Source organism: Dipodomys ordii, unplaced genomic scaffold (assembly GCF_000151885.1).
Source record: "Dipodomys ordii isolate 6190 unplaced genomic scaffold, Dord_2.0 Scaffold122, whole genome shotgun sequence".
Classification (NCBI taxonomy): Eukaryota; Metazoa; Chordata; class Mammalia; order Rodentia; family Heteromyidae; genus Dipodomys; species Dipodomys ordii.
In genome coordinates, this window is record NW_012267338.1 from 2,850,940 (window position 1) to 2,878,697 (window position 27,758).

Sequence of the window (27,758 nt, forward strand, 5' to 3'; positions counted from 1 at the left end):
CGCCCCCCTCTCGCACAGACTGGTCTCCACGGCGGTGGCGGCGGTTTGTGGTCGTTGGTCTCTAGGATTTAGGCCCAGCCCTTGAAGACCCGACGGGGTGAGGAGGAGATGGGGTCCGCGGGGCACCTTCCAAACCGCTACTAACGGCTGGCGGCGCGGCCTCCTGGCCGCACGGAGGGCAGCGGGGTAGTGCGGTCCCCGCGACCACGAGGGCGGCGTCCGTGAGCCTCAGCCCCGTCGAGCGGGCGGGTGGGAGCGTCGTCCGGGCCCACCTCCCCTACCGCTCGCCCTCCCTCCCTCCCTCCCTCGTGCTGCGCCGTCGGCGACCCCCGCCATCCTTCCGCCGAGGCGCAGCCTCCCCCTCCGCCTGGTTTCCGCCTGCCGCCGCCGCCGCCTCTCTTCCGGCCGCCCCTCGCCCCTCGCCGCCCGCGCCCTCCCCGCACCCGTCCTCGCTGCCTCCGCCCGGCGGCCGTTGCGCGTCCGCCCGGCAGCCTGGCCGCGTCCACCCTCGACGTCTAGACCCGGGGTGAGAAGGCAGGTCGCGGCGCGGGGCTTGCTCGAGTTCTAACGGGGAGCGGCCTCGAACTTCCTCCGCGGTGGCTGCCCGGGCCCTCGGGGTGGGCGTCGGGGTTTGAGGGGCGGGGTGGGGTGCGGTGGGGGGGGCCGGAGCGTCCCCTCGGGCCGCCCGGGGCCGCTGCCTCCTTGCCGGCTCCTGGGACGAACACGAATGGGGAGGGGGGCCCGCCCAGACTCCCGGGCTTAGGCCTGGCGTTGGAGCCGCGTTGCCGTGCGCTCGGGCGGCCGTCCCCGGGGTTGGCCCTTCTCCCGCAGCGCCCCACGCTCCCGCAGCGCCCCACGCATCCGCTTCTCCTCTGGTTGAGTGCTGCATGTCTAGGTAGACGGAAAGCCCCTGTGATTCGCGGCATCTGTAGAAGTTCGCTTACGTGTAGGACGAAACCCTTTTCAAGAATCTCATTGTATTTTCCCCAGACTTTAATGTGCAGCCTTTACGAGGTAAATTTCCAGCTAGGCTCCCTTGGCTCACACCTGTACGCCTAGTTACTCAGGGGGCTGAGAGCTGAGGATGACGGCTTGAAGCCAGTCTGAGCAGCAAAGTCTGTCAGACTTATTTATCCCTGATGAAGGAAAGCAGGAAGGAAGGAGAGAAAGAAAGGAAAGAGCGCCTGAAGTGGAGCTTTGTTTCAAAGGACAGAGAGCTAATCTTGAGCACAACCAGCTTGTGGATAGTGCCCAGCCCTGAGTGCAAGCTCCTGGAGGGGCACCAAAAGTGAATAAATAGATTTTCTTTATGAGCTGTAACCCAATAGGTACGTTTCTAGGGTCTGTATTCATTGCAGAATTACTATTTTAATAATTATTTGCAACTATACACTGTTAACAACGGAGTGACTGCCAGTATTGTGTTGTTAAATTCTAGTGAACATTTTCTGCTTTGCGTGTGTGTGTGGGGGGGGGGGGGACGGGGCGGGGAAAGCGCTGTCTCTTAAGGCTGTCTGTTCAAGGCTGGTGTTCTACCACTTGAGACACCTTTGTCCCGAAGTCTTTTCTTTTCTCTTAAGGCTGGTGTTCTAGAGACACATCTCCAGTCTGCTTTTTGCTAGTAAATTAGAGATAAGACTGGGGAATTTTTCTGTCTTGGCTGGTTTTGAAGCTTAGATCTCAGCCTCCTGAGTAACAAGGATTATGCATGAGCCACCGGTGCCATACTAAGGTACAGCCTTAAATGCTAAATTTCAAGGGAGATTTATTGGACTTGGAGATAATTGCCAAGAATTATAATACAGCCCGATTAGTAAAATTTGAACGTATTGTATTATTGAATATGATACGCAGTATGAATTATTGAAGTGAAATTAGGCCATTTTTTCTGATGGTGTAATTTTTTTTTTTTGGTCGGTCGTGGAGCTTGAACTCTGGGCTTGGGTGCTGTCCCTCAGCTCTTCAGCTCAAGGTGAGCACTCTCACTTCACAGCGCCACTTCCGGTTCTCTAGTGGTTTTTATTGGAGATAAGAGTCTCACAGACTTTCCTGCCCGGGCTGGCTTCGAACTGCAGATCCTCAGATCTCAGCCTCCTGAGTAGCTAGGAGTACAGGCATGAGCCACTGGGACCTGGCCTTGATGGTGTAATTTTTGTTGGTAAGAAACATGTCAGTTTGAGGAAGGGTTATGAAGTTAATGTCTTTATAAATTACCCTCAATTTCATCAGTTTGTGTGGACTGCTGGAGTCATAATAGTTTGAGGTGTTAGTACCTATCAGGTAGGGCTTGTTGCTCTGAAGTTCCATTAGTTGTGGTTGCAGAATTTTCTGAGCAGTAATCTGTGGTGTTCCTGTCTGTAGTTATCACTGCTGCTGCAGAAAGACTTCTTTGGTTTAAACAAACATAGCAGTGCAAATTTGTCCTCAACAGCTATGGAAATCAATTAAATTAATTTTTCTGGGTGGAATTCCAGTCTGTGACTGGTTAAATGGTTGCTTAGAATAGAGTTTAATGTTAACAAAAAGGAAAGAATAAAAGGGGAGAGGGTTGAATAGAAATCAAATATAATGATATATAAATATTGCATTTTAAACTGTTGCTGGCACTGACTTGAACTCAGGGGCCTCTCACTCTTTTGGCTCTGTGTTTTTTAAAGTGTTTGAGAATAATCTAAACATAATAAAAAGAGATGAAATAGTATCTCTTTTATTGAAATAAGCAGAGAAAGGTCAGAGTTGTAAAGTGATTTTACAAGGCTTTTTTTTCTTTTTCTTGTGCAAGGGTTTGAACTCAAGACCTCAGATTCTCCCTCTGGTTTCTTGCTCAGGGTTGGGGTTCTACCACTCAAGCCATGTCTTCTCCAGGCCAGCATTTTTCTAGTTAATTAGAGATGGAGTTTCATAGACTGTTCTGCCCAAGAAATATTCTTAAGTTCTTGTTATAAATATGCACTGTTACTTACTTTTGTTTTAGGAACTGCAACCATGAACGAAGAAAATATAGAAGGAACAAATGGGTGCAGTAAAGTTAGAAGTGGGACCCAGAATGAAGCAGCATTGCTGGCTTTGATGGAGAAGACTGGATATAACATGGTTCAAGAAAATGGGCAAAGGAAATTTGGTGGTCCTCCTCCAGGTATGAATTTTATATTCTTTTAAGTCATATATTTATGGTAATTACTTAGATTAGGTATCAGCCCACAAATTCAGCCCTTACCTTGTAACGGCTTTAACACCCCAGCAATCATTTTGAGGAGTGAGAGATTGTAAAAGTTATGCTTGTTTTACCCACATGCTTTCATCCATGTTGTTTATTGCTTTAAGAAGCAGAAAGAGGTTGAAATGACAAAGAAGTCAAGTAGGGCAGTGAGAAAAACTGTACTGCTAGATTTATAAGATTAGTCATAGGGGAGAAATTTGCAAGAGCAATGAGTAGTGATGTAGTATTTATACAAGAAAAACAGGCTCAGACCAATATCCAGTGTAGTTCTTTGAAGTCTGAAACCCTCCAGTTAACTTTCTTTATTTGAGATATTGAATAATTTTTAAAATTGTTATTATAAAGGTGATGTTCAGAGAGGTTACTGTTAAATAAATCAGGTGAAGAGTACATTGTTTTTGAACAATGTCACTGCTTGCCTTGCTCTCTTCCAGTCCAGTTAACTGTCTTACACTTAAAACTCAGCGTCTGCTTGCCTCAAGGACTGTATTAACTTAATTATTTTGCCCATCCTCAGGTACACTTTAGCCATATAGCCTCCTCACTCTATTTTGTTCTGATTTATAAAACTCTTGCCTTGTCTTCCTAAATGGCCTTCTTACAGGTAATCTTCACAGAGTATTCCTCATTTCACTCAGGTCTTTGCATAAAGCTTGTCTTGCTTTTAAACCTAATTCGTGTATGTGTAGGCAAGCTGGTCCTAGGGCTTGAACTCAGGGCCGGAGTGCTGTCCCAGAGCTTCTTATGCTAAAGATTAGTGCTCTAACACTTGAGCCACAGCTCCATTCTGGCTTTTTTTGGTAGTTTATTGGAGATTAAGAGTATAATGAACTTTCCTTCCCTGGTTGGCTTCAAACCATGGTCCTCGGATCTTAGTCTCCTGAGTATCTAGGATTACAGGCGTGAGCCTCTATCGTTCACCTTAAACCCAATTCTTTGAGAGAGTTGTTCTCCCATTTAGCTCAAGATTTACGTGACTACTTTATTGAATATAAAACTGGCTTTTTCTTCATAACCACTTACTGCTCACTCACTGTCTCTCTTCTTCATTGAGATAAGCTTTATGAAGAAAGGGACTTTATTTTGTTCACTGTGGTATCCCCGATAGCTAGACTAGTACATCACATAGAAAAGAATATGTTGAAAAAATATGTGATTCAATAATATATATATATATATTAGAGTTTTTAAAATTTATTTTTGTCTTTCAGGTTGGGAAGGTCCACCTCCACCTAGAGGCTGTGAGGTTTTTGTAGGAAAAATACCTCGTGATATGTATGAAGATGAGTTAGTTCCTGTATTTGAAAGAGCTGGGAAGATATATGAGTTTAGACTTATGATGGAATTTAGTGGTGAAAATCGAGGTTATGCTTTTGTGATGTACACAACAAAGGAAGAGGCTCAATTAGCCATTAGAATTCTTAATAATTATGAGATTCGACCAGGGAAGTTTATTGGTGTGTGTGTAAGCTTGGATAATTGTAGATTGTTTATTGGAGCTATTCCCAAGGAAAAGAAAAAAGAAGAAATTTTGGATGAAATGAAGAAAGTTACAGAAGGAGTTGTAGATGTCATTGTTTATCCAAGTGCAACTGATAAAACCAAAAATCGTGGTTTTGCATTTGTTGAATATGAATCTCACAGAGCTGCTGCTATGGCAAGGAGGAAACTAATTCCAGGTAACCTCATCATTTAAAGTCTTTTAAATATGGAATAAAGACCTGGACATTTCATAGCATTATTATATCAACGTAGATGAGGAATAAAGACTTGTTTTAGTAAGGAAGTAGATGATTCCAAAAGACAAGATGTTGCTTCCATAAACATAAGTCATACTTATGCTAATTTGCCAATTATTAAACCAACGTACTTTAATTGAGCTGTTATTATTCAGTAAAAATGCATTACTTCTCATAATAGTGGTCTAATTTTAAAGCTTGTGCTTTAAAGTAATATGTGTCATATTGACTATAAATTTCACTGTAAGGTCTAATTAGAATTGTTAAGTTTTTGAAAACTTTTGGTGAGTTGGAAACAAATATATATTCGTGAGTTTCTGCTTCTTTGGATAAACAATTTTACATTTTCAAACTTTTAATTGTCTTCAAATTAATCTCTTTTATAGGAACATTTCAACTATGGGGCCATACCATTCAAGTAGATTGGGCTGATCCAGAGAAAGAAGTTGATGAGGAAACCATGCAGAGAGTTAAAGTTCTCTATGTAAGAAATTTAATGATCTCTACTACCGAAGAAACAATTAAAGCTGAATTCAATAAATTCAAGCCTGGTGCAGTTGAAAGAGTAAAGAAACTTAGAGATTATGCTTTTGTTCACTTTTTCAACCGAGAAGATGCAGTAGCTGCAATGTCTGTTATGAATGGAAAATGTATTGATGGAGCAAGTATTGAGGTAACACTGGCAAAACCAGTTAATAAAGAGAACACTTGGCGACAGCACCTTAATGGTCAGATTAGCCCCAATTCTGAAAACCTGATTGTATATGCTAACAAAGAAGAGAGCCACCCAAAAACTCTAGGCAAGCCACCAACTCTTCCCACTCGTCTCAATGGTCAGCATAGCCCAAGCCCCCCTGAAATTGAAAGATGCACTTACCCGTTTTTTCCTGGAACAAAGCTTACTCCAATTAGTATGTATTCTTTAAAGTCCAATCACTTTAATTCTGCAGTAATGCATTTGGATTATTACTGCAACAAAAATAATTGGGCACCACCAGAATATTACTTATATTCAACAACCAGTCAGGATGGGAAAGTACTCTTGGTGTATAAAATAGTTATTCCTGCTATTGCAAATGGATCCCAGAGTTACTTCATGCCAGACAAACTCTGCACCACGTTAGAAGACGCAAAGGAACTGGCTGCCCAGTTTACATTACTTCATTTGGGTAAGTTTAAAAATACTTTTAATATTGTAGAATGTAAAATTAAAAAGTATTATGGATTGAAATTTCATTTATTGTTGGGCGCTGGTAGCTCATGCCTGTAATCCTAGCTACTCAGGAGGCAGATCTGAAAATCATGCTTCAAAGCCAGGCAGGGCAGGAAGTCCTTGAGACTCTTTATCTCCACTTAACTACAGAAAGCCAGAAGTCGGTCTGTGGCTCAAGTGGTAGAGCACTAGCCTTGAGCAAAATAGCTCAGGGACAGTACTCATGCCCTGAGTGCAAGCCCTAATATTATCATCAAAAAATCATTGTTTTGAACTCTTAACATTAATGGTAAGTATGTAATGAATTTTATTTCAATTATAGGAGTTTATGAAAAATTATTGAAACTTGTCTACTGTATACTTTTTTTTTCTCTAGTACTTGTGTTTTGAACTCTGGGCCTCTTGCTTACAAGGCAGGTGTTCTGCTGAGCCATACCTGTTGCCTTTTTTGTCATTAATTGTTTTGAGATAGGGTCTTGCTTTTTGCATGTGTTTGGGCCTGTACTGTGATCAGCCTATTTCAGGCTTCCTGTCATAGCTAGGTTGACAAGTGCATAGCACCATACTCAGCTTCTGTTGAGATAGGGACTTGTGACTACTTTGATTTGTTTTTAGCATGGACTGGCCTTGAACCTTGATCCTCTCGAGTCTTAGCCTTCAGCCTAGCTGGTATGACAAGCATGTGTCACTATACCCAGCTATTGATTGAGAAAGGGTCTCGTGTACATACCTGGGCTGGCCTCAAACCGATCCTTCCAATCCCAATCTCCCAAGAAGCTAGAACTATAGGCATGAGTCACTGGTATCCAACTTACATTTATCTTTATTTTTATTTTTTTTTAGCATTAGTGAGGAAAATTCAGTTTTGATTTCCTATAGAGTTTAGACCTTGCTTTTTCTTCATTGTTTTTCTAATGACAGATCCTTATTTGATAATTTCTGTATAAGTTACAGTATTTGTTTTGTAAACCAAAACTTCAATGACCTTTTGGATGAAGTGGCAGGGAGTTCATATGATTAGAGGAATTTGTAGACAAAGCATTATGCTTACTAATCTGGAGATTAGTCATTACTACTCATGAAAGACAAAAAACATCACTAGATATGTTCATAACCATTCTTTTTTTAAGTTCATACTTTTAAAATAAATCTAGATGTTAGAGAGATAATTCAGAAGGACTTTGGGCACATAAACCTGCCAATCAAATATTTGGCCTTGGTAAAAATTTATTTTGAACACTTCATTTATCTATTATGTTAGCCTATCCCTGATTCTTAACATGGTTGCGGCAGAATTACACTACTCATATTTATTTAAATTTATATTTATTTAAAGTTGATATTCTCGTGTGTTTGAAAAAAGTAATTGAAAAGGAGAAATACTGTCAAAGGGAGAATAATTTTTTTTTCTTTTGTCAGTCGTGGGGCTTGAACTCTAGGCCTGGGCGCTATCCCTCAGCTCTTCAGATCAAGGCGAGCGCTCTACCGCTTGAGCCACAGCACCACTTCTGGTTTTCTAGTGGTTTATTGGAGATAAGAGTCTCACAGACTTTCCTGCCCAGACTGGCTTTGAACCGTGATCCTCAGATCTCAGCCTCCTGAGTAGCTAAGATTACAGGCGTGAGTCACCAGCGCCTGGCTGGAGAATAATTTTTACACGTTGTGTAACTCATCTATCAAAGCCATTCCCGTGGTGTTTAAGGGGATACTGAACTGGAGATCTCATCACAGTGTTTAGGCTGAAGGTAGATTCTTCTTCCAAGAAAAATTTCAGTAAGCTCCCCATTAATAGTTTGGAGGTAATAGAGAAGTTAACTCTTATCGAAGTTAATTCTTAGGTATGATAGAAGCCTTCCATTTTTGTTTTAATATAGAGATTCTGAATAAAAGGTAAAGTAGTTATGTGCAAATACTTATGTGCAGTACTTAGAGAAAAAAGGACACAATTTTTCTGAGTAGAATATAGGTAATTGTTGAGAAATGTACGTATGTCCAACCTTCAATAATAATTCTGAAGCATTTTATTTCAAATTTAAAGATCTGAGATCTTCCAACATAGCAGATTTTAATGTAGATATGGTTTGTTTATCTGATTATCCCATAAAGAAGATGAAAGTTTATATGGAGCTAAAGGTTTTTCTTCAGCTTTTAGCTTCCTTATTAGGATGCTTTTAATTTAAGTGCTAACCATAGTTGACTACTACTGATCTGTAGATTCCTAAGAAAACTCAATTGGATTTTGGTTAATTGGGGGATAAAATTAGCTTTAAACATTAAATTCTTAGTGCAAGATGTTTATCAACCTTGAATCAAAGCCTCTTTAATAAAAATTTAAATGATTTCTATTTTATGTATTTTTTAAGTCCCTACTCATCATCAGGGAGAAGAGCCAATAAAATGTAGCAGTACCTAAGTGTAAACAAACTTAGATTAATTCCTAGAGTCTATTTAGGTTATATATACTAGGCCTGAAGCTTGACTAGGGAGAGTAACCAAAACCTTTATTGTACTTTACTAGACCAAACGAAGGCTATTGAGTTAGAGGCAGAAAATATATCTAGGCAATTGGGGAATAGGGAAAAATTCAGAGAAGCAGACAAGCCAGAGGTCAAGGATTTAAAAAACTTTGATCTGGAAACAAATGTGTAATCTTCAGAGGCTGTGAAAGAACTAGACAGATAGGAGCCTACATGATGCATTACAAATAGATTGAGTATTGTAGCAGTGTTCTAGTTAATTTTTTCTTGTCTAACAACATTGGAACCTCTAATTAAACACTTTGAGAGGGTTGATGCTTTTTCAGATTCATCTTCCCTTCCGTAAAGGTTATAGGGTTTCTTGTGGTAGTTTACAATTCAGACCACATGATTGTAGTGATGTGTTCCTGGAGGGGGAGAAGTAGCATATTACTTTTATCTTGTATAATGTTTTGAACATTGCATTTTTCTGAGATCTTGATGACTTGCTAGTGGTTCCTAGGTTGTCTTATAGACAGTTCCTTACATATTAAGTTATCCTTTGGCTCTATTAAAGGATCTGAGAAATCTAATCTTCCAGATAAGGCATTGAACTATTCTTAAGGTATTTCTTTGGATGTAGTAATTAAAAAAATACCTAGATATTTTCAGATGAATCCTTTCAATTTGGTGCCTTTTTCATGCACGTGAATCTCCACCCTGTTGTACAACTACTATATACCAATTAAAATCTTTCTTAAGTTGCTCTTTATATATTTAAATGACCATCACTGGCATTTTTTATGAAAAAAAAGAAGATACAGCTTTTGGAGGATAAATGAGTATTGGAAATTGGGTAGTTCCATTTGTGGTGACTACTTAATGTTCTTACCATAATACTCAAAAAATTTTAATCAGATATGTGTGTGGGTGAGTGCACACACACATATCTGCGCACATACTGCCATTTGAAGGGAAGTCCATTTTAGGCAAAATCCCCATAATGGAAGGCTGAAAACTGGGGTTAATGCAAAAATCAAAATCCTATACCTCAAAATTAGACTATCTCCATCTTTGTAATGTCAAAGAATAATGTCATTGGGAATTGATAGTTGAGCAGGAACTTCTATCTTCAGTTTTTTTTGTGTATGTATGATAATTTCGTAATATATCCCAAGCTGGTCTTGAACATGTGATCTTCAGCCTCACCCTCTTGAGATCATTGAGTTTGGGATGGGTAGAATGAAGATTCAGGATGTAGGATAGCTAAGTTCTAAAACATGTTTGAACTATGGAGTCATCTTGGATCATTTAGTATTACTTTTAAAATATTTTCTGTTTTGTAGTTTTACATCTGTTTGTGGTAGGTTAGACTTATCAGTATGAATAAGCTTTATTCTAAAAGTTTGACTCCCTTTCGAATCTGGGTCTTTCAGTATTTTTATGGCTTTCCTAGATGATTCTTTCCCATGTAGTAGTAGATTAGGCGAAATCAAGGAGTTAAAGGAAAGTTCTGGGGAGTCAGAATATCTTCGAAAAACAAGTCCTGATGAATACAGAGTGGAGCAAATTAGTTATCTTTATGTGTCTTGATTCGATTTTATCTTACTAAATAATAGCAAAATCATTGTAGGCGAGGCATCTCTTGTTTCTGTGTGTAAGATTTTTTGTTTTGTTTTGTTGGTCATGGGGCTTGATCTTTGGGTCTATGTGCTGTCCCTCAGCTCTTCAGCTCAAGGCTAACGCTCTTGAGCCACAACACCACTTCCAGTTTTCTGCTGGTTTTATTTGTAGATAAGAGTCTCACCAACGTTCTTGCCCCTGCTGGCTTTGAACCGCAATCCTCAGGTCTCAGTCCTCAGCTACTCAGTCTCCTGAGTAGCTAGGATTACAAGCATGAGCAACCAGTCCCTTGGTTGGAAGATTTTTTTGACCACCTAATCTCTTTGAGGATGAGAACCTTTGTGTTACAAAGGTTTGGTTAATATCCTATTGTTGTGGCCAAAAATGATGAAATGTTAATTAAAGACAAATCTTTTTTGGATAGCTTGTGTGCTTTCTTTTGCATTTGATAGCAAAACGTGTTTTGTTTTGAATCTGGATCTAATGAAGTTAAGGTACTCAAATTCTATACATAGGTTATCAGTTATTTTGGGAGAACAAGAGGAGAGTACAGCTCTACCTGTTCTAAATTGTAAATCTTGAGGGGAATCTTAGTTTGCTGCTGGATGGAGTCCATGTTAGACAATTCAGGGAGTATTTTCTTTGATAATTTCACTCTGATCTTAAGAATTACTTAGATGGAAAAGATGGAGACATTGCTTAAACTTTCATTAGTTTTGTAGTTTTTTTAGTCCATTATGTTTTCTGTATTTGCTTTTTCCTCTGAGCAAGTAATTTTTCTAGATTAATCTGTCCTGATTTGTGGAGACCATTGTGTATGTGAATAATTAGCTTTTTAATATTTCTGTACTTTAAGTATTCAGTGTGGCTGACTTGTATAGTCTCATGTTTGATTTGGAATGACCTTTTCTTCTAGCCATTGAAGAGGGTTATAGAATATAGTTACTGTGCTTACTATTCCCTTAATATCATTTAAGTTAGGTTTTGATTTCTGCCACTACTTGCAATTTTGTTAAAAGTTATGAATTAGGAGCTGGGTGTCAGTAGCTCACACTGTAATCCTAGCTGAGATTGTGGAATATCTTGGTTCAAGGGCAAGGCCTTTTCTCAACCAATTCAACCAATAGTATAATACAGTGACATTCCTGTCATCCTAGCTTTGTAGAAGGTTGAGATTGGAAGGATTGAAGTACCAGGCCAACTTAGGCAGAAAAGTCTGCAATACTGTCATCTCTGTAAAGGAAGAAGATAGGTGTAGTACTGCATGCCTGTCATCCCAGCTACTTCAGGAGGCGAAAAATAGGATCTTGGTCCAGGCTTACTGCAGAATAGGAAGTAAGACCCTATCTGAGAAATAACCAGTGGGAAAAAAGGAACTAGAGACATGGCGCAGCATAGAGCCAGCACAGAATACCTACCTAGCGCATGTGAGGCCCTGAGTTCAAAAGTTATGGAATAGACAGGAAAGTAAACGTATACTTCAAGACATTATAATCTAAATAATGTGTGCTTTTTCTCTTACGAGTTGTTTGCTATTTCCAGATTGATGGACAGAAGTTCAAAAATAAAGTCAAATTAAGAGATATTTCTAAAATTATCAATAAAATGTTTTGATATGAAGAGAAACTTCTCAAATTTTCTAAATTTAAGAAACATTTTCATAGACATGTAAGCTTAATAGAAAATAATGGTTATCTTGTAGTGGGTTTTAAAATTATAAATATAAGGAAATACTTTATAAAAGGTAATCTTTTCGGCTTTAATTACAAGTCTATGATATTATATCAAGTTGGTATTTTAATGAATGAAATAATTTGCTAAACTCACTTTCAAATTTACCTAGCTCAATGAAAAATAGGCATCACTATCAACACTTTATACACATTTATTTTTATATGACCAAATGATAAGACCAAATTCCATTAACTCAACTATGTGTTTTTGACCCTCTGAGAGGGACCAGGCCTTAGGAAAATGTATTTACTTATACTCTTGTAATTTTCTTTCTCTATAAGACCCTTTAAATGATAACCTAGTATTCTTCATAATTATCATCTTACTGATATTTGTACTAAAAGGTCATAAGTATTATGGAGACAATCTTGTTAGAAAGGCAGCATAATTGAATGAGTACTAGAATAAAAACTATGTGGCTATAGCCAACAACAAACTGTGTGGCCACCTTTAGAATGGCAAATGAATCACTCTTTGGGGACTTCACTGTCTTCTATAAAATATCAGAGCTTTAATTTGTTCCAGTGACTCAAATTTATCTCAAAAATGTCATGTTTAAATATCTTGTATAGAGACCAAGATAATACTTTAAAATATTTGTTAGATGGGGCTGGGAAGGTGGCTCAGTGGTAGAGTGCTTGCCTTGCATGCATAAGGCCCTGGGTTTGATTCTCAGCACCACATAAGCAGAAAAAGCTGGAAGTGGTGCTATGGCTCAAGTGGTAGAGCACTAGCCTTGAACTGAAGAGCTGATGGACAGTGCCCAGGCTCAGAGTTCAGGCACCATGACTGGCAAAAAAAAAATATTTGTTAGAGTGATAGGAAAGTTTATTAGAAAAGAAATATGGTAGAAAAAAGAGCATGTGGCATAGACATGCCACAGGAAGATAGCACTTGAACTCAGCTATCTTTAAAAAATGTTTTATGTCTGTCAGTTTATATTTGAGTTCAGATAATTTGGAGCCTTTCTCAAAATTTAACTTTTATCAATTTAAATGTACCTTTATATCGGACAGCAGAACAACTGAATAAAAATACGTAAGATTCACTCATGCAGCTGATTTTGCAAGGTGAAGCATACTTGCTTTTTCATTATATAAGTCTGCAGTGTCTAGAAAAACATCAATTTGTTATATTGTATTGCCTGATAATTTGGTGAATGTACTGCGACATGTCACCCTTTTTCATGTTTAAATTTTAAACCTTGATCATTTTATGTAAATTAATTCATGGGATTGACACTTGATTAAATAAGTATCTGAGGATATTATTAATAGAGCTACTTTCTTAGCTTTTTAAATTTACAATCCTATTTTGTTTGTGGAAACAGGTTAAAGTACATAGATTAAGTAATATCCCCAAGATTATTCTGATAGGAATACCTCTTTTAATATTATTCATTCCTTAGGCTCTTCATTTTCATTTTGTTAACTGGCAGCTACCTGGTTAATCCTTGTTAAAGTGTGCCTGTTCAGTAAATACTTACGTGTGTTAACTTAGTTGTTTTGAACTGCCTCATCAACCTATGTTCCAGTCTGCTTAGTTAATAGACAATGATATAAATGGATGTAAAACATGTGACATGTGAGCCATATATGTGGATGGTTTTAGTGTTCTGCTGCTAGTGTTAATTCTAGTGTTCAAAGATAGTCATAGTTGTAGTTTTAGATTTATTAAAATATTCATATTTTGCAGGCACAAAATTTATAAGGCTCCAGGTGAGCCATCAAGAATCTTTAGAAAGTAAGTTTAAAATTTTTTCTGTACTATCAGATCACAATTTTTTTAACCAGGAATTAAAAAATAAATCAGAGAGCAATGTTCACTAGTGTAAAGGAACTTCACTTTTGTGTATTAAGTTTCTGCAATAAGAAGCCCCTGAGAGGTTCATTGGTATATAGAAATAGTGCTATGAGACTACTAGAAGTTTATTTTTGAGTTAGAATTAAGAGAAATCCAGGTACAGCTGGTAGTTATGCCTGAAATACTAGCTACTCAGGAAGCTGAGATTGCTTTGAAACCAAACCCAGGCAAAAAAGTCCTTGAAGACTCCCTCTCCAAAACAACCAGCAAAAAGGGCTGGACGTGTGGTTAAAATGGTAGAGCAAGAGCTGAGCAAGCATGAGGCTCTGAGTTCAAATCCTGGTACCATGAGGGGAAGAAAAGAATTAGACTGGGCTACTGGTGAATCGTGCCTGTGTTCCTAATTAGGAGGCTGAGATCTGAGAATCTTAGTTCGAACCAGTTGGGGCAGAAAAATCCATGCGACTCTATCTTCAGTTAACTAGCAAAAAAGGCCAGAAGTAGAGGTATAGCTCAAATGGTAGAGTACTAGACTAGAGCAGAAAAAGCCAAGTGAAAGTACAAGACCTTGAGTTTAAACCCCAGTGCTAGCATACAAGCATGAAAAAAATATATAAGGTCATTATTTTGTAAAATGAATATATACAAATAATTCATTTAAAATAATTAAAGATAAATCTAAATTAAAATGTAGTTTATGTACTCAGTTCAAAGGAGGACTTACAAATATAGTTTTCTCACTTTGTTTTTTAATCTTTCTCCTTATTTAGTAAGCTTAGGAATTAGAACTTCTTGTTTTGAAAGAGAAAGTTGTGTTTGTGACTCTCATTTGTGCATCAGAATTTAAAAACCTCTTTTATTTAAAGTCTTCTCATTTTTATTTTCTATTCAGCTTTTAAAATTACAGTTTATGCTACAAGCAAGGAGTTGCTGTGTTCACTGATGTGGCCTAGGGAGGGGATTGCTGGGTTTTTCACTCTTTTTGAAGGACCAGAAAGTAGCTTAGTGGTGTCAGTACTCTTTATTTGAACTTGGGAGTCATTTCATTGTCTTAAGAATCTACCTTATCTGAAATATTATTTAACAATGAGTTTTGTTTTGGTTGTTGTTGCTTTTTTTTTTTGTCAGTCATGGGGCTTGAACTCTGGGCTTGGGCATTGTCCCTGTGCTCTTCAGCTCAAGGCAAGTGCTCTACCTCTTGAGCCACAGCGCCACTTCCGGTTTTCTAGTGGTTTATTGGAGATAAGAGTCTCATGGACTTTCCTGCCCAGGCTGGCTTTGAACCATGATCCTCAGATCTCTGCCTCCTGAGTCGTTAGGATTACAGGCATGAGCCACCAGCACCTGGCTAACAATGAGTTTTGTGACAAAGTTTCTTCAATCTGGCCTCCAACTCACTCAGTAGCCTACACTTATCTTTAACTCACTGTCTTCCTACCTTAGTCTCCCAATTGCTGAGATTACAGGCATATGTGCCATCTATTCCTTACTATATAATAATGGGGTTTTCTTCTGTCCTTTCCATTTCAAATTATTTTTTTAATTTTATAAGACAAAAACTTCTCTTGTCAGCCCCAGAATAAATGTAGTTGTGTGCTAGTTCCCTTGCCATTTTGAAGTCCTCTGAAAAAACTGCAATATCTGTGATAACTGGGCGTCCTTGTTCTTCTGATAGGAATACTTCCTTACGATTATTACTCCCTTTAGGCTTTTCATTTTCAGTTTGTTACCTGGCAGCTATCTGGTTAATCCTTGTTAAAATGTGCTTGTTCAACAAGTACTAAGCAGTATTGTTTGGATAAAGACCACTGTAGTGAATCAGATACAGTTGCTGCCTTATAGAGTTTCCATTCCCAGGGAGATTGCAGTTATGGTTCTGATAATGCTCTGAAGGTACTACAAGGTGTTAGGAGAATATGTGATTAGAATAACTCAATGTAATACTGTATTTTAGGAAAATCACTACTTAAATTTAGCATAGCAGGTAGGCAACAAAGAAGAAGTTTACCAACTTTCTGGGTTCACATTCTAGCAGTAGGAAGGTATAGCACGCCCTGGTGTGAGCTTGACAAGTTCACATGATCAAAGCAGGAAGAATGAATTTACAGTTAGATACATCATATGAAAAAGTTACTTCTGTACTTCAGCTTCCTTATCTTAGAGTAATTACAAGTGTTAAATAAGTTAAATTATTCACTTACAAGTTATATTTTGCTTCTAATCATAAGTAATAATAAATAGTAGTAATAGTTTAGTGTCTTTCAGTACTTACTGTTTATTAAGTATTAAACCAAGTGCCTTTATATAATACATATACATACACATATAATATTATTTTAATGTTAACCATGTTTTCCCACTTCTTAACAAGTAAACAAGATAGAATTGATTGGAACTTGGTATAAGCTATGTGTGGAGTTAAAAACAATGAAATCCTCCCCTGTATAACTAATATGTCAATAAAAAATGAAGAAATAGGTAAGTAGATTAAATAATTTCCTCAAGATACCTGTTAGAAGAGAGGCTGTACTCTTAACTCCTATCCTTGTATCTTTACCACATAATTCCATTGAAAAACTAGCCTTTGTTACATTTACTACCATGGACTTGTAAAATCTTACTAACAGGCTATTCTAAAAATTAAAATGTGATGAGCTTTTCACCCATATGTTAGCTCTTTTTCAAAGACAGTTTGGGTTTTACTAGTGCTACAAGCTCATACTTCATGCCACACCAGGGTAATATCTGGACTTGGAACACAGGGCAGGATCCTGAGTGAATTGTTTTAGGTTAAAAAGATTCTGTGAACATACCTTGTTTACAGATAGATTTGAAAAGTATACATTTTCAAACACTACAGGGTAAGCACTGCCAATTATCAGTGGCAAAGTGGCAAGATGATGTTTTTCCCCTATTCAGATGGTAGAAAGAATTATCAGTAGACAAATTAGTTTTCATTTCCCGATTCCCCTGTTGCTTGGTACTCTTGTTTCCTGTTAATATTAGCAAAAATACATAGTTCACATAATTTATCAGTGCAAGTGTGTTCAACTTTGTGTGTGTATGTGTGTGTGTGCGTGTGTGTGTGTGTGTGTGCGTGTATGTATTCAGGAGTCTATAGTGCTTTTGTAGTTTATCAGGTACTCTGCTCAGAATGCTATTTTGTTTTGTTTTGTTTTTTTGGCTCCGGTCGTGGTGCCTGAACTCTGGGCCTGGGCGCTGTCCCTCAGCTCTTCAACTCAAGGCTAGCACTCTACCACTTGAGCCATAGCACCACTTCCGGCTTTTTTCTTTTTGCTTATGTGGTGCTAAGGAACCCAGGGCCTCATGCATGCAAGGCAAGCGCTCTACCTCTGAGCCACCTTCCCAGCCCCTATTTTTTTTTTTTTTTTTACCTAACTATGGTTGTATACTTCTTGTTTTGGTCATCCTAACTTAACATGCTTACCTGGTAGTGGTAGGCTTTTCATAGCATTGCTCATCCTGCATATAAAAGCTTGCTTATCTTGTTGTCTATCATAATACTCAGTAATGATTTTGCTACTATGTATTCACTGTTATATTTTTTCCAAGATAGGGTCTCAACTGTGTAACCAAACCAGCCTTGGACTCACAATCCTCCTTCTGCCTCAGACTTTTGAGTGCTAGGATTACGGGCATGTGCAACCACACCCAGCTATTTACTATTAAGTAGTTTATTTTTATATATGAGTAACTGTGACTGGCTATTTTGATTAAATGCCAGATATTGTATATGAAAAACTGTACAATCCTATAATGTTACTGTCTTGCCTGATCTCAATGCTTTAAGACAGATTATTTGGTTTTTAGTGCTTAAAAACAAAGGGGAATAATGTTGTCTAGTTTGTTGTGTGAAAAAGGAAGCTATTGTAATGTATTTCTGAGTTATATCTTCAAAGTGTTACCTTAAAATCTACAAAGTTTGTAGATCATCAGACCTTTTTGCCTGGCTCATACTTTTACTCAGTTTCTTAACAGTTGGATATATCCTTAAACAGAAAAGTTTAAGGCATATAAAGAAATAAATGGATGCTCACAGTTATCTATGTTTAAATGAGGTTAGTTTTGGAAACATTTTTAGGTTAGTAGTTTTTAAAGTTAGTGGAAGTTTGACTATCTTTTCCTAAAAATAAGTAAGAAATGAGACTATATGCAAAGTAATTGTACTTCATGACAACATTTATGTTTCCAAAGTTTTCTGGGTTCTTTGTCTTTCTGCCTCCCTGAAAATGGACAGTCTCATTAAAAAATAGTTTTAGAAGGCTAGTATTTCTTAGAAATACTAATGTGAACTTAATTGGCCTTGAACAATAAAAGCTCTTCTTGATGGTTTATTTACTCAGTTTTCATTTAGATATCAAAAGAGCATTCGCCTAGTTTGTCTTTGCAGAACTTCAGAAATGATAACAATTTGCCACTTGTTTCTTTTTCTCTAACTTTGTTTTCCTATGTACTGATCAGAAAGTTTTTTTTTAAGTTTTCAAGGATTCCACGCACATCCAAGATAGGGTTGGCATCAATACAAAGACTCAATTCTTTTCTGTCTTCACTGCTTACAGACAGGGAACACAATCCCTTCAGCCTGGACCTCTGTAGAAGAATTTGGAGGAAATAAGCAGGTAAGAAAAAGTCTCTTAGGAATTTTGCAATAGACTTAGTTTTCAGAAAACCAGTAACACATTGTTGTTCTTCTGATTACAAAAAATAAACATTCAGACTGGGAAGGTGGCTTAATGGTAGATTGCTTGCCTAGCATTCATGAAGCCCTGGGTTCAATTCCTCAGTACCACATACACAGAGAAAGCTGGAAGTTGTGCTGTGGCTCAAGTGGTAGAGTGCTAGCCTTGAGCCAAAAAAAAAAAAAAAAAAAGCAGCAGCTCAGGGATAATGCCCAGGCCCTGAGTTCAAGCCCCAGGATTGGCAAAAATAAATAAATAAATAAATAAATTCAGAACTAGAGCTGTGGCTCAAGTGATAGAACCACTTACCTTGAGCAAAAAAACAAAGGGACAGCACACAGGCCCTGACTTCAATACAATACAATAACATGTTTAGAATAATAAAATCCTGTAAATTACTTTGTTTGTGATAACTTTGTTATAGGCTCATTAACTGAAGTTGTTAAATTGTTTTCTACATTTCAAGTCATCTCATAACTTTGCACATGGTAATGTACATTTGAACCCCTGAGATGATAAACAGTATTTTAAATTATATGTTGTTGGAGTGAGAGTTATATTTTGATTATTGTTTGTATTTGATTTGTTTGTATTATTGATTTGTTTGTATTTCTCAAACATATCTTCTATTGAGAATTTTTTCAACTTTTGTCTTTTTTGGAATTACAATAAAAATACTAATACTGTAGTTTTTAACAAGCTATTAAGAAATACATTAGTAGGAATTTGAAGGTAGTTGATAATTTGAATACCATTCAGACTTTACATACAGAGGCAAGGACAACAATATGGTCCCTGGGAATCAATTTACATACTGGCTTTAGGGCTTAGGAAATTACCTCACCTTTGTGTGCCTCCATTTCTGTAATGTCAGTAGAGATTATAAGAGTATTTATAAGCCAGGACACCTGTTATTCTAGCTATGGCAGAGGGCTAAGATCTGAAGATCTTGGTTTGAAGCCAGCCCTGGGCAGGAAGGTATGAGACTCTTATCTCTGATTAATCATTAAAACGCTGAAAGTAGAGCTGTGGCTCAAGTAGTACAGTGATAGTTTTGAACATACAAGAGCTCAAGGATAGCACTAAGGCCCTGAGTTCATGCCCCAGGTCTGGCACACATACAAAATCTGGAGTAGAGTAGTGGCTCAACTGGTAGAGTGCCATGTGAGTGAGAAAGCTAAACAAGAGTATGAATGTGAAGCCCAGAGTTTAAACCTCATTATTGCCACCAAAAAAAAAAATGAGACCCAATCTGAACCAATGGCTGGATGTGATATCCCTGATGTCCCATCTGTGGGGAAGTACAACGATTAGCTCAGTGGCTCACACTTCTCATCATAACACTGACAAGCACAAGTAGGAAGATCACAGTCCAAGTTGGCCAGCTCAAAAAGGTGCTGGAGCTATGGCTTTAGTGATACAGTACCTGCCAAGCAAGCATGAGGCCCCGAGTTCAGTCCCTGGTTCTGGCAATAGCGGGGGGGGGGGAGATATATGTTCTAGTATAAAGAATATCTGAAACCTTCTAATTAGTCATTTAAAATATATTCATGGGTCTTTAATCCCTATTTCTTGTGTGGGGAACAGAAAAATTTCTCTCATTTCTATTTCTCCCTTCTTTGACCCTGTTACATTAAAGTACTTGCTTAAAATACTTTATTGATTTTCTGATACTTAATCAGTAGTTCTAAGAACTATTTTCTTTTTGAAGTGAGCTCTTGATTTTCTGTAGTGAGATGGAAAATAAAGAACAAGAAGTTTTACTTTGATTTTAATATAGAAGGTTTTTATCTCCGTATTTGAACCCACCTACATTTTAGGTTTGGTGAGTGGACAATACAGTAAAACACTTTCTTTTTCCACAGACAAAATTTAGTATTTTAATGAAAGGAAGCCTATTCAGACTATTCGTTTCAATGACTGAGTATTAGAAATTAAGGTAATGAAATAATACTTAAAAATTTCAACAAAGACATCATAGATATTTAAAGAAATGCTTAAAAGCATTATTAGAAGCCTGTGAAAAAAATCATGCGCTTTGTCCTCAGATATGCTACTGGAAATGTAAAACTATGTGGCCATAATTGGAAAAAATTGACAGTTTGTCAAAAAGTTAGATGGAGAGTTTCCATGATTCAGCAGTACATTGCCTATGTATTTAGTCAAGAGAACTTAAAATACATGTTTACACAGAAACTTATACATGATTTTCTTGTACAAGAAATCCTTTACAACATTATTCATAATAGCTAGAAGATAGAAGCAAACTAATAGCTACCAGATAGACTCATGAGTAAACAAAACATGGCTAATCCATATGATGAGAGTACCATTTAGTCAGAAAAGGGAGCAAAGTTCTGATAAATCTTAAGTATAAATGAAACTTGCAAATAGTATTCTAAAAAGCCAGTTCCACCGGCTGCATAAATTGTTGATTCCACATAAATTTGAATGAAAATTGCAGAATAGGAAAGTTTATATGAACAGATTAATATTTGCGATGTTGAGGGAAGACTGAATGGAGAATGACTGCTAATGACTACCAGTTTTCTGCTTAAGATGATGAAATGTTCTAGGATTGTATAGAATGGTGTTGTACAGTTTGGGGAATAAGGATGCATCCAAAAAGTGGATATGGCAGAACTTGATAGCTACCAAGGAAAAGAAACCATTTGTGAGAAATATACTTTTAATGTAAAATTAGTACCTAGAAGAACATGTGCTCAGAAATCAAGAAGATATTCTAAAATTAATGAAAAGATACTTTGAAAGTCTCTGTTAAGCGTTCTCCCCTTTATTTAAGACATATTAAGACATAAAAGCAGCTATAGGGTTGGTAGAGTTTAGTCTGGACATGTAAGAGAATTGGAAACAAAGAAGAAACATGTTGAGTAAACCAGTATACCCATTGCTAGTATTTTCACTGAGAAGCCTGTTAGTGGTGGTTGTATTGGAGAAAGACAGTTATAAGGAGCACATGAACAGTTACGTGGTGTATGAAGTGCCTGTCTTTGCTTGTTCAGATGTGTTACTTTCTGGATCATTTCTGAATTCAAGGTTGCATTAACCATTATTTCCTGATACATGGTAACCTAGAGGTTTTAAGTCTAAATGTCCTTCTTTATAGAGATTAGATTTGTTCTTTTAAACTATATTTATTCAAAATATATAGGTCAAATTGTAGAACATTTGATCAAAATTTAATCTGTTAAAGTAGTTGCTCTTTTTTGGCAAAATAACTTTCAAATCAGAGATTACAAAGAAGTTTAGTGTATAAAACAAGGAAATGCAGAGCTCTGTATGCATTAAAATGAGAGTTGTGGGAATGCTGAAGTAATTGAGATTGGCACCATCAACTCTACTTCTGTCCATTGCTACCTTTTGAGACACTTCTCTCCAGAAATCCTGTTTGGTGTGGAAAAAGCTTGGTCAAATGGAAATAATGCTTTCTGAGGACTTAGGAGACTTAATTTATAACTTGTTCTTCATTCATTTGAAAATACAGATCAGTTACCGAATCAACCATCTTTATCAGTTGTTCATATGAATGAAGTTCTTAGATCTCTACTTATTCCTGGTTTGTGAAATGAAATTAAGAGAGTTTGATTAGACAAAATCTTCATTAGCATCATTACAAAGTAGACAAAGCTAATAAAAAATGAGCAAAAGGTGGGTAGTTGTGTTGGTATGCACTTATAATCCCAGCTACATAGGAGGCAGAGACTGGAGGATTTGGGTTCCAGGCCATCGACAAAAAGTTAGCAAGACCTTATCTCAAAAAATAACACCAAGTATGTTCACGTAATCCCTGCTACTTGGCAGGCAGAGGTAAGAGGATTGCCATCCAAGGCTGGTCCTAGGGCAAAAACTTTGAGCCTTTATCAGAGAAACAAACCAAAATACAAAGTGCTAGGGGTATGGCTCATGTGGCTTGCCTATAAGTGTCAGTCTCAGAGTTCAAATTTTTGTACTGCTAAAACAAAGGGTGCAGAAGACTTGAGTAGATGTGAAAAAGGATGGTCAGATAGGCAATAAGCACATTATTAGTCATAAGAGAAGTCAAAATTGTAATCACCAGGAAATAGAATTTCTCATACTTTAGAATAGCTATGACTCAGAACTGGTAAAATCAAATTTGGTGAGGGTGTATAATGTAGTAACTGAAGTTCTTGTGTTTCACTAGTGTGAGTATAATAGTCACATTGGAAAATTCCACCATGTGTCCCATTCCCAAGTGTTTACCCCCAAAGAAATGAAAACAAAAAAGATGTGTTTCACATGTTTATCAGCAGATGACTAGTTAACATGATACATTCATACAAGGGAATGATATTCAATAATAAAAGGGAAGACTGCAGGAGTGAATACCATGAATGCCTATTAGGAAGTATATTAATTAAGAGAAACTAGACAGGAGAAATACCTGAAGCTGGATGTGGTAGTTCAAGCCTAAAATCCTAGCTACTTGGTAGATAGAGATCAGAGGATTGCAGCTCAAGGTTAGCCTGGGCTTAAAATTTCCTGAGACTAGGCTTAGGGTACTGGTGTCTGGGAACTATAATCCTTTCTATTCAGGAAGCTGAGATCTAAGGATCACGGTTTGAAGTCAGCTCAGCCAGGAAAATGAGTAAAATGATTATCTCCAATTAATTACCAAAACAGTCCAAAGTGGAGATTTGGCTTAAGTGGTCGAGTGCTAGTGAGCCTTGAGAAAAAAGCTGAAGGATACCACCTAGACCCTGAGTTCAAGCCCTAGAACCAACACCAAAAGAAAAAGAAAAAAAATCCTGAGAACTATATCTCACTCAGTGGCTGGGTGCAGTTGTGCATGCCTGTCATCCTGAACAGCAGGTTAGCATGAATAGAAGGATAGCAGCCCAGGTCAGCCCCAACATAAGAGAGGCCCTACCTCAAATAAAACTAAAGCAGAAAGGGTCTGGTGGTTTGGCCCAAGTAGTAGAGTGCTTGTCTAGCAAGCTTGAGGACCTGAGCTCATTTTCCTAGTACTGCCAAGAAGAAAAGAAAAATACTTGAAAAGTAACACTTGAAGTTAAATCCAGGACAAATTAATGTCTATTGACAGAAATCGGAAAGCTGGAGACCTTTAAGTCTCATTTCCTACATAGAGAGCAGGAAATGTTTTCCTGCTTCTCCCTTCTTTAGCCCTATTGTACTAAAGTCCTTGCTAAAGAAAGAGTCAGGTGTTAGTGAGTCACACTTGTAATCCTAGCTGTTCAGGAGGCTGAGATCTGAGGATCAAAATTCAAAGACAGACTGAGCTGGAAAAGTCAATTAGATTCTTATATCCAGTTAACTGCCTAATAATAATGCCAGAAGTAGATATGTGGCTCAATGAAGAAAAGCTCAGGGACAGCTCAATACTCAGGCCTTGAGTTCAAGACCCAGGCCTTGCATGTACACACACACACACACACACACACACACACACACGCACGCACGCACGCATGCGCACACACACACACACACACACAGAAAGAAAGAGACAGGAGAGAGGGGGGAGCTATTAAGAGACAAAATTCTGGATTTGATGTGCATGTTTTAGGTCTTATTTTGGGTGTGTATTATACAAGTATACAATTATTAGAATTTATTGAAGTGAATGCAGGGTACATACATCTTTTACCTCAATTTTAAACATTAAGACAGAATAATAAGAAATGGAGACATTAAATTCTGAAGTTTGGCTATCATTCTTTTTATAAAAATATTTTAAGTGGTTGTACAAAGGGGTTTCAGTGTCACAAGTCACCACACTTTCCATCGTTCTCCCCTATCTTTCATGTATCATTCTTTAAAACGTGGGTAGAAAAGCAGGAAAATACAGATCCCAGTCTAAGGCAGAAACTGGATTGAAGAACTAAGGGGCTATTTCTTCATGGGGAACTAAAAAATGGGTGGGAAAGTAAATATGTACTAGGAGTCTGAACTCAATAGTTGTTTCCTAAACATGCATGAAAATTTCTTTCCATTTTCTATATATAAATTATGAAAAAATCCAGCTTAACTTTTGGGTTCACCCAGTAGTTGCGTGTTTTCACGTTTTCTTTCTTTCATCATCTTGGTTTTTTCATACTTATTTGGTATTTATTTTTTAATCACAGATGCTTCTCTGAATATGTTTAAATTCTTACTGGCTCAAGGAATGTACTTTTATCTTTGAAGTGCTTATAAAATCTTGAAAACATCAGGGGTTTTTATATATAATTTTTGTAGTAATTGGGAAACTCTTGTGTCTTGATATGCCCTGTATGAATAAAGTCTTTAGAGCCAGCTTTTTAAATTTTGTATTTTTTAAAAATGTGAGAGTATAAAAGTTGATCAATGTTTATATAATTGAAATTTAAATTTGTAGCAAGGGACCATTAGAGAGCAGATATGCTAAGCGTTGTCCTTGCCTGTAGCCAGCTGTCTTGTAGCTTTCTAAATCCTTTTCCTGAAGGTTTCTTCTGTGTCAGTATCTGTAGTTCATGAATAGACTATTAGCTCTTAAATGGATGTAAACTCAAGCAAAGTGATTGCTCTTTAAAAACTACATCTCCCTCAGATGTCTTTTCTTCTAAACACTGTTGTAGAGTACCAGTAAAGAGGTACACAGTAAAGAATTGGTTATATTTGTGTAATAAAAGAACAATATTTTTTCAAATATTATTTACTAGGCGCTAGTACCCCTAATCCTTCATTCTCTACACTTTAGCCACAGCTCTACTTCTGGCCTTGTGGGGTAATCAGAGATAAGAATTTCATGGACTTCCTGGGATGGCTTTGATTCTCAGATTTCAGCTTTCTGAGTAGCTAAGATTACTGGCATGAACCACTGGCACTGGCATGTGAAGGGACTTCTAAAAAGATTTGAAGAAAATATTCAGAACTGGGTATTTTAAATATGTTTTCTAGGACAGGCTGCTGTATTGCTCTTATAGTGGGTATGATTCATAAAAATTAAAAAGATTTGATTCAAGAAAAGGTATGTTTGCTAGGTGCTTGTGGTTCATGCCTGTAATCCTAGCTACTCAAGAAGCTGAGAACTGAGGATCACAGTTCAAAGCCAGGCTAGGCAGGAAAGTCCCTGGGACTCTAATCTCTAATAAACTACTCAGGAAAAGCTGGAAGTAGTGCTTGGCTTAATCCTTGATCAAAAGAAGCTCAGAACTATGCCCAGGCCTAGAGTTCAAGCCCAGGGACCACTGCGCGTGCAAGCACACACACATGCACGCACGCACGCACGCATACACACTTAGATATGATTCATAAAAACAGAGGTTTTTAATTATTTTACTTGCAATGCTGGAAATTAAATGTATATTTAACTGATTATTTTTCTCCGTTTTCTTAAATAGGTCCTTTCTGATGTTGCTTGAGCTTACTCTCCTGCAGTTGATCCCATTCCTGTTGGCTAATCATTTAAGTCCATGACAACCTAAGTTAATGCTTGTGTCGTAGACCTTGTTGATAGTAGCAGGTCAAGATTACAGGACAGTTTTTACCTGTATATTAACTGACCTAATTCCTTTTGTCCATCCTTAGAGTTACCACAGCTCTTATAAAGTAATTGCTTTGTAGTTGTTACACTTTTGACTTACACTACACTAAGGAACATAGTTGAGTTTTTGGAAAGTACAGGACTTATAAATTTGGTCTTATACACACATATACAATTAATGAAGCAGGAAATTGTTGGTGCATAAGATGAATGTTTATGGTGGAATATTAACATTTCAAATATAATTGTTTTTTAAATTTCTGGTTTAAATTTTTTGGTATTTTTCTATACTATAAGTTGATAATGGTTTCTTGACGTTTATAAAGATTCATTTTACTGTTTTGTGGTACCAGTAGGACTCTAATGTTTAAATTGATGTGTTGAGTTACATAAATGTTTACATTAGCATCTACATAATGAAATACCAGTTTGTTCATAGCGAAGGTTTCTGAAGTCCAGGACTAAATATTTCTGCTGGTTTGATGATTTATAATACATTTCCCAAAAAAAGCAGCAGCTATGAATTACCATTTTTTATCTTTTTTTTCATAAACTCCCCCTCAGTATCAGAGCCAAATTTAAAAGAAGCTTCTTTGTGGAACAAGAGAAATCCTAAGTTCTCTTTTTTTGTTTTAAAAAGGTATCAGTAAGATCTCTGAAGCAGTGTCAGTGAGGGAGACAACACTGACTCAGTAAGATGGCAGGGAATGTGGAAATCATCTTTACACCAATGTGTAGTTATCAGGGTTTTAAATGTTAGAACATTATGTTAAAGTGTGATCATAGTTTTAATGTGTTGAGTCTTTGAATTACATTTGTATCCATAAGGATGTGCAGCATAATTGTTCATGTATTTATTTACAGACTACAATTTCCGTCGCTGCTCAGTAAATAGTCTTTCCCCTGTTAGTGCTACCCTCTCTTCTGGGACTCCCAGCGTGCTTCCTTATACTTCACGGCCTTATTCTTATCCAAGCTATCCCTTGTCACCAACAGTATCACTTGCTAATGGCAGCCATGTTGGACAACGACTATATATCTCCAATCAGGCCTCATTCTTCTGAAGAAAATCTGTAAACATTAGTATGAAGATCTATTTTGTGTAAAACATGCAAATTAAAATACTGTTTTATTTTGGAATTGGATATACACATTTGGCTTTAAAAGTAATATATTTATGCCAACATATGAAATAGAATAATAGAGTGGTAGCATTTATAAAAAGGGCATTTATAAAAAGTTGGTGGTGTAGCAAACTACTGCTCTATTAAAACTTAGCAGATTTTCTTCTGATTTCTAAGTGGGCAGAAGAGTCTAGTAGTTTGTGAGGTTTTTACATCATAACTTTGTGAAGTAGGTAGCACTTGACAGATATTGAAGTATTTGAAGGCAACAGTTATACCAGGTTTGATTACAAAGATTGCTGTCTGAATTGGAGATTGAAAAAATATATCACCAGAAGCATCCAACTATTATGTGGAAACAGATAATGAGGGAAAAAGATTTCATTGCAAATTTTATTCAGTACTAAAGAGAAACCATCCTACCATTGTGCTCCTTGAAAGCAACTATAATATTTTAGTTAATTATTTGTTACAGATATAAATTGTCATTTTACTGTTAATATATTTAAGGTTTTTATAGTTATGCTTCATGGTTTTTGATATTCACTACATTGTTTAAATACGTGTTACTGTTTTTTATGTTGAATCATGTGTTTAATTTTTGTACTTGAATTCAAACTCTTTGACATTAAATATGTGATGCTT

The 27,758-nt window shown here is 37.3% G+C and overlaps 1 protein-coding gene across 2 annotated transcripts; it reads left to right on the forward strand.

Moving 5' to 3' along the window:
* Positions 1-27,758, forward strand: Rbm46 (RNA binding motif protein 46). Of its 2 annotated transcripts, XM_013029743.1 has the most exons (6): positions 1-97; positions 2,975-3,136; positions 4,432-4,899; positions 5,346-6,128; positions 18,369-18,428; positions 25,847-25,983. In XM_013029743.1, exons 2-5 carry the CDS (start codon positions 2,986-2,988, stop codon positions 18,422-18,424), a joined length of 1,458 nt encoding a protein of 485 aa, XP_012885197.1. In that variant the 5' UTR covers positions 1-97; positions 2,975-2,985; the 3' UTR covers positions 18,425-18,428; positions 25,847-25,983. The 2 variants fall into 2 exon arrangements, with proteins under 2 accessions (XP_012885197.1, XP_012885196.1); XM_013029742.1 differs by lacking the exons at positions 18,369-18,428; positions 25,847-25,983 and adding an exon at positions 26,854-27,758.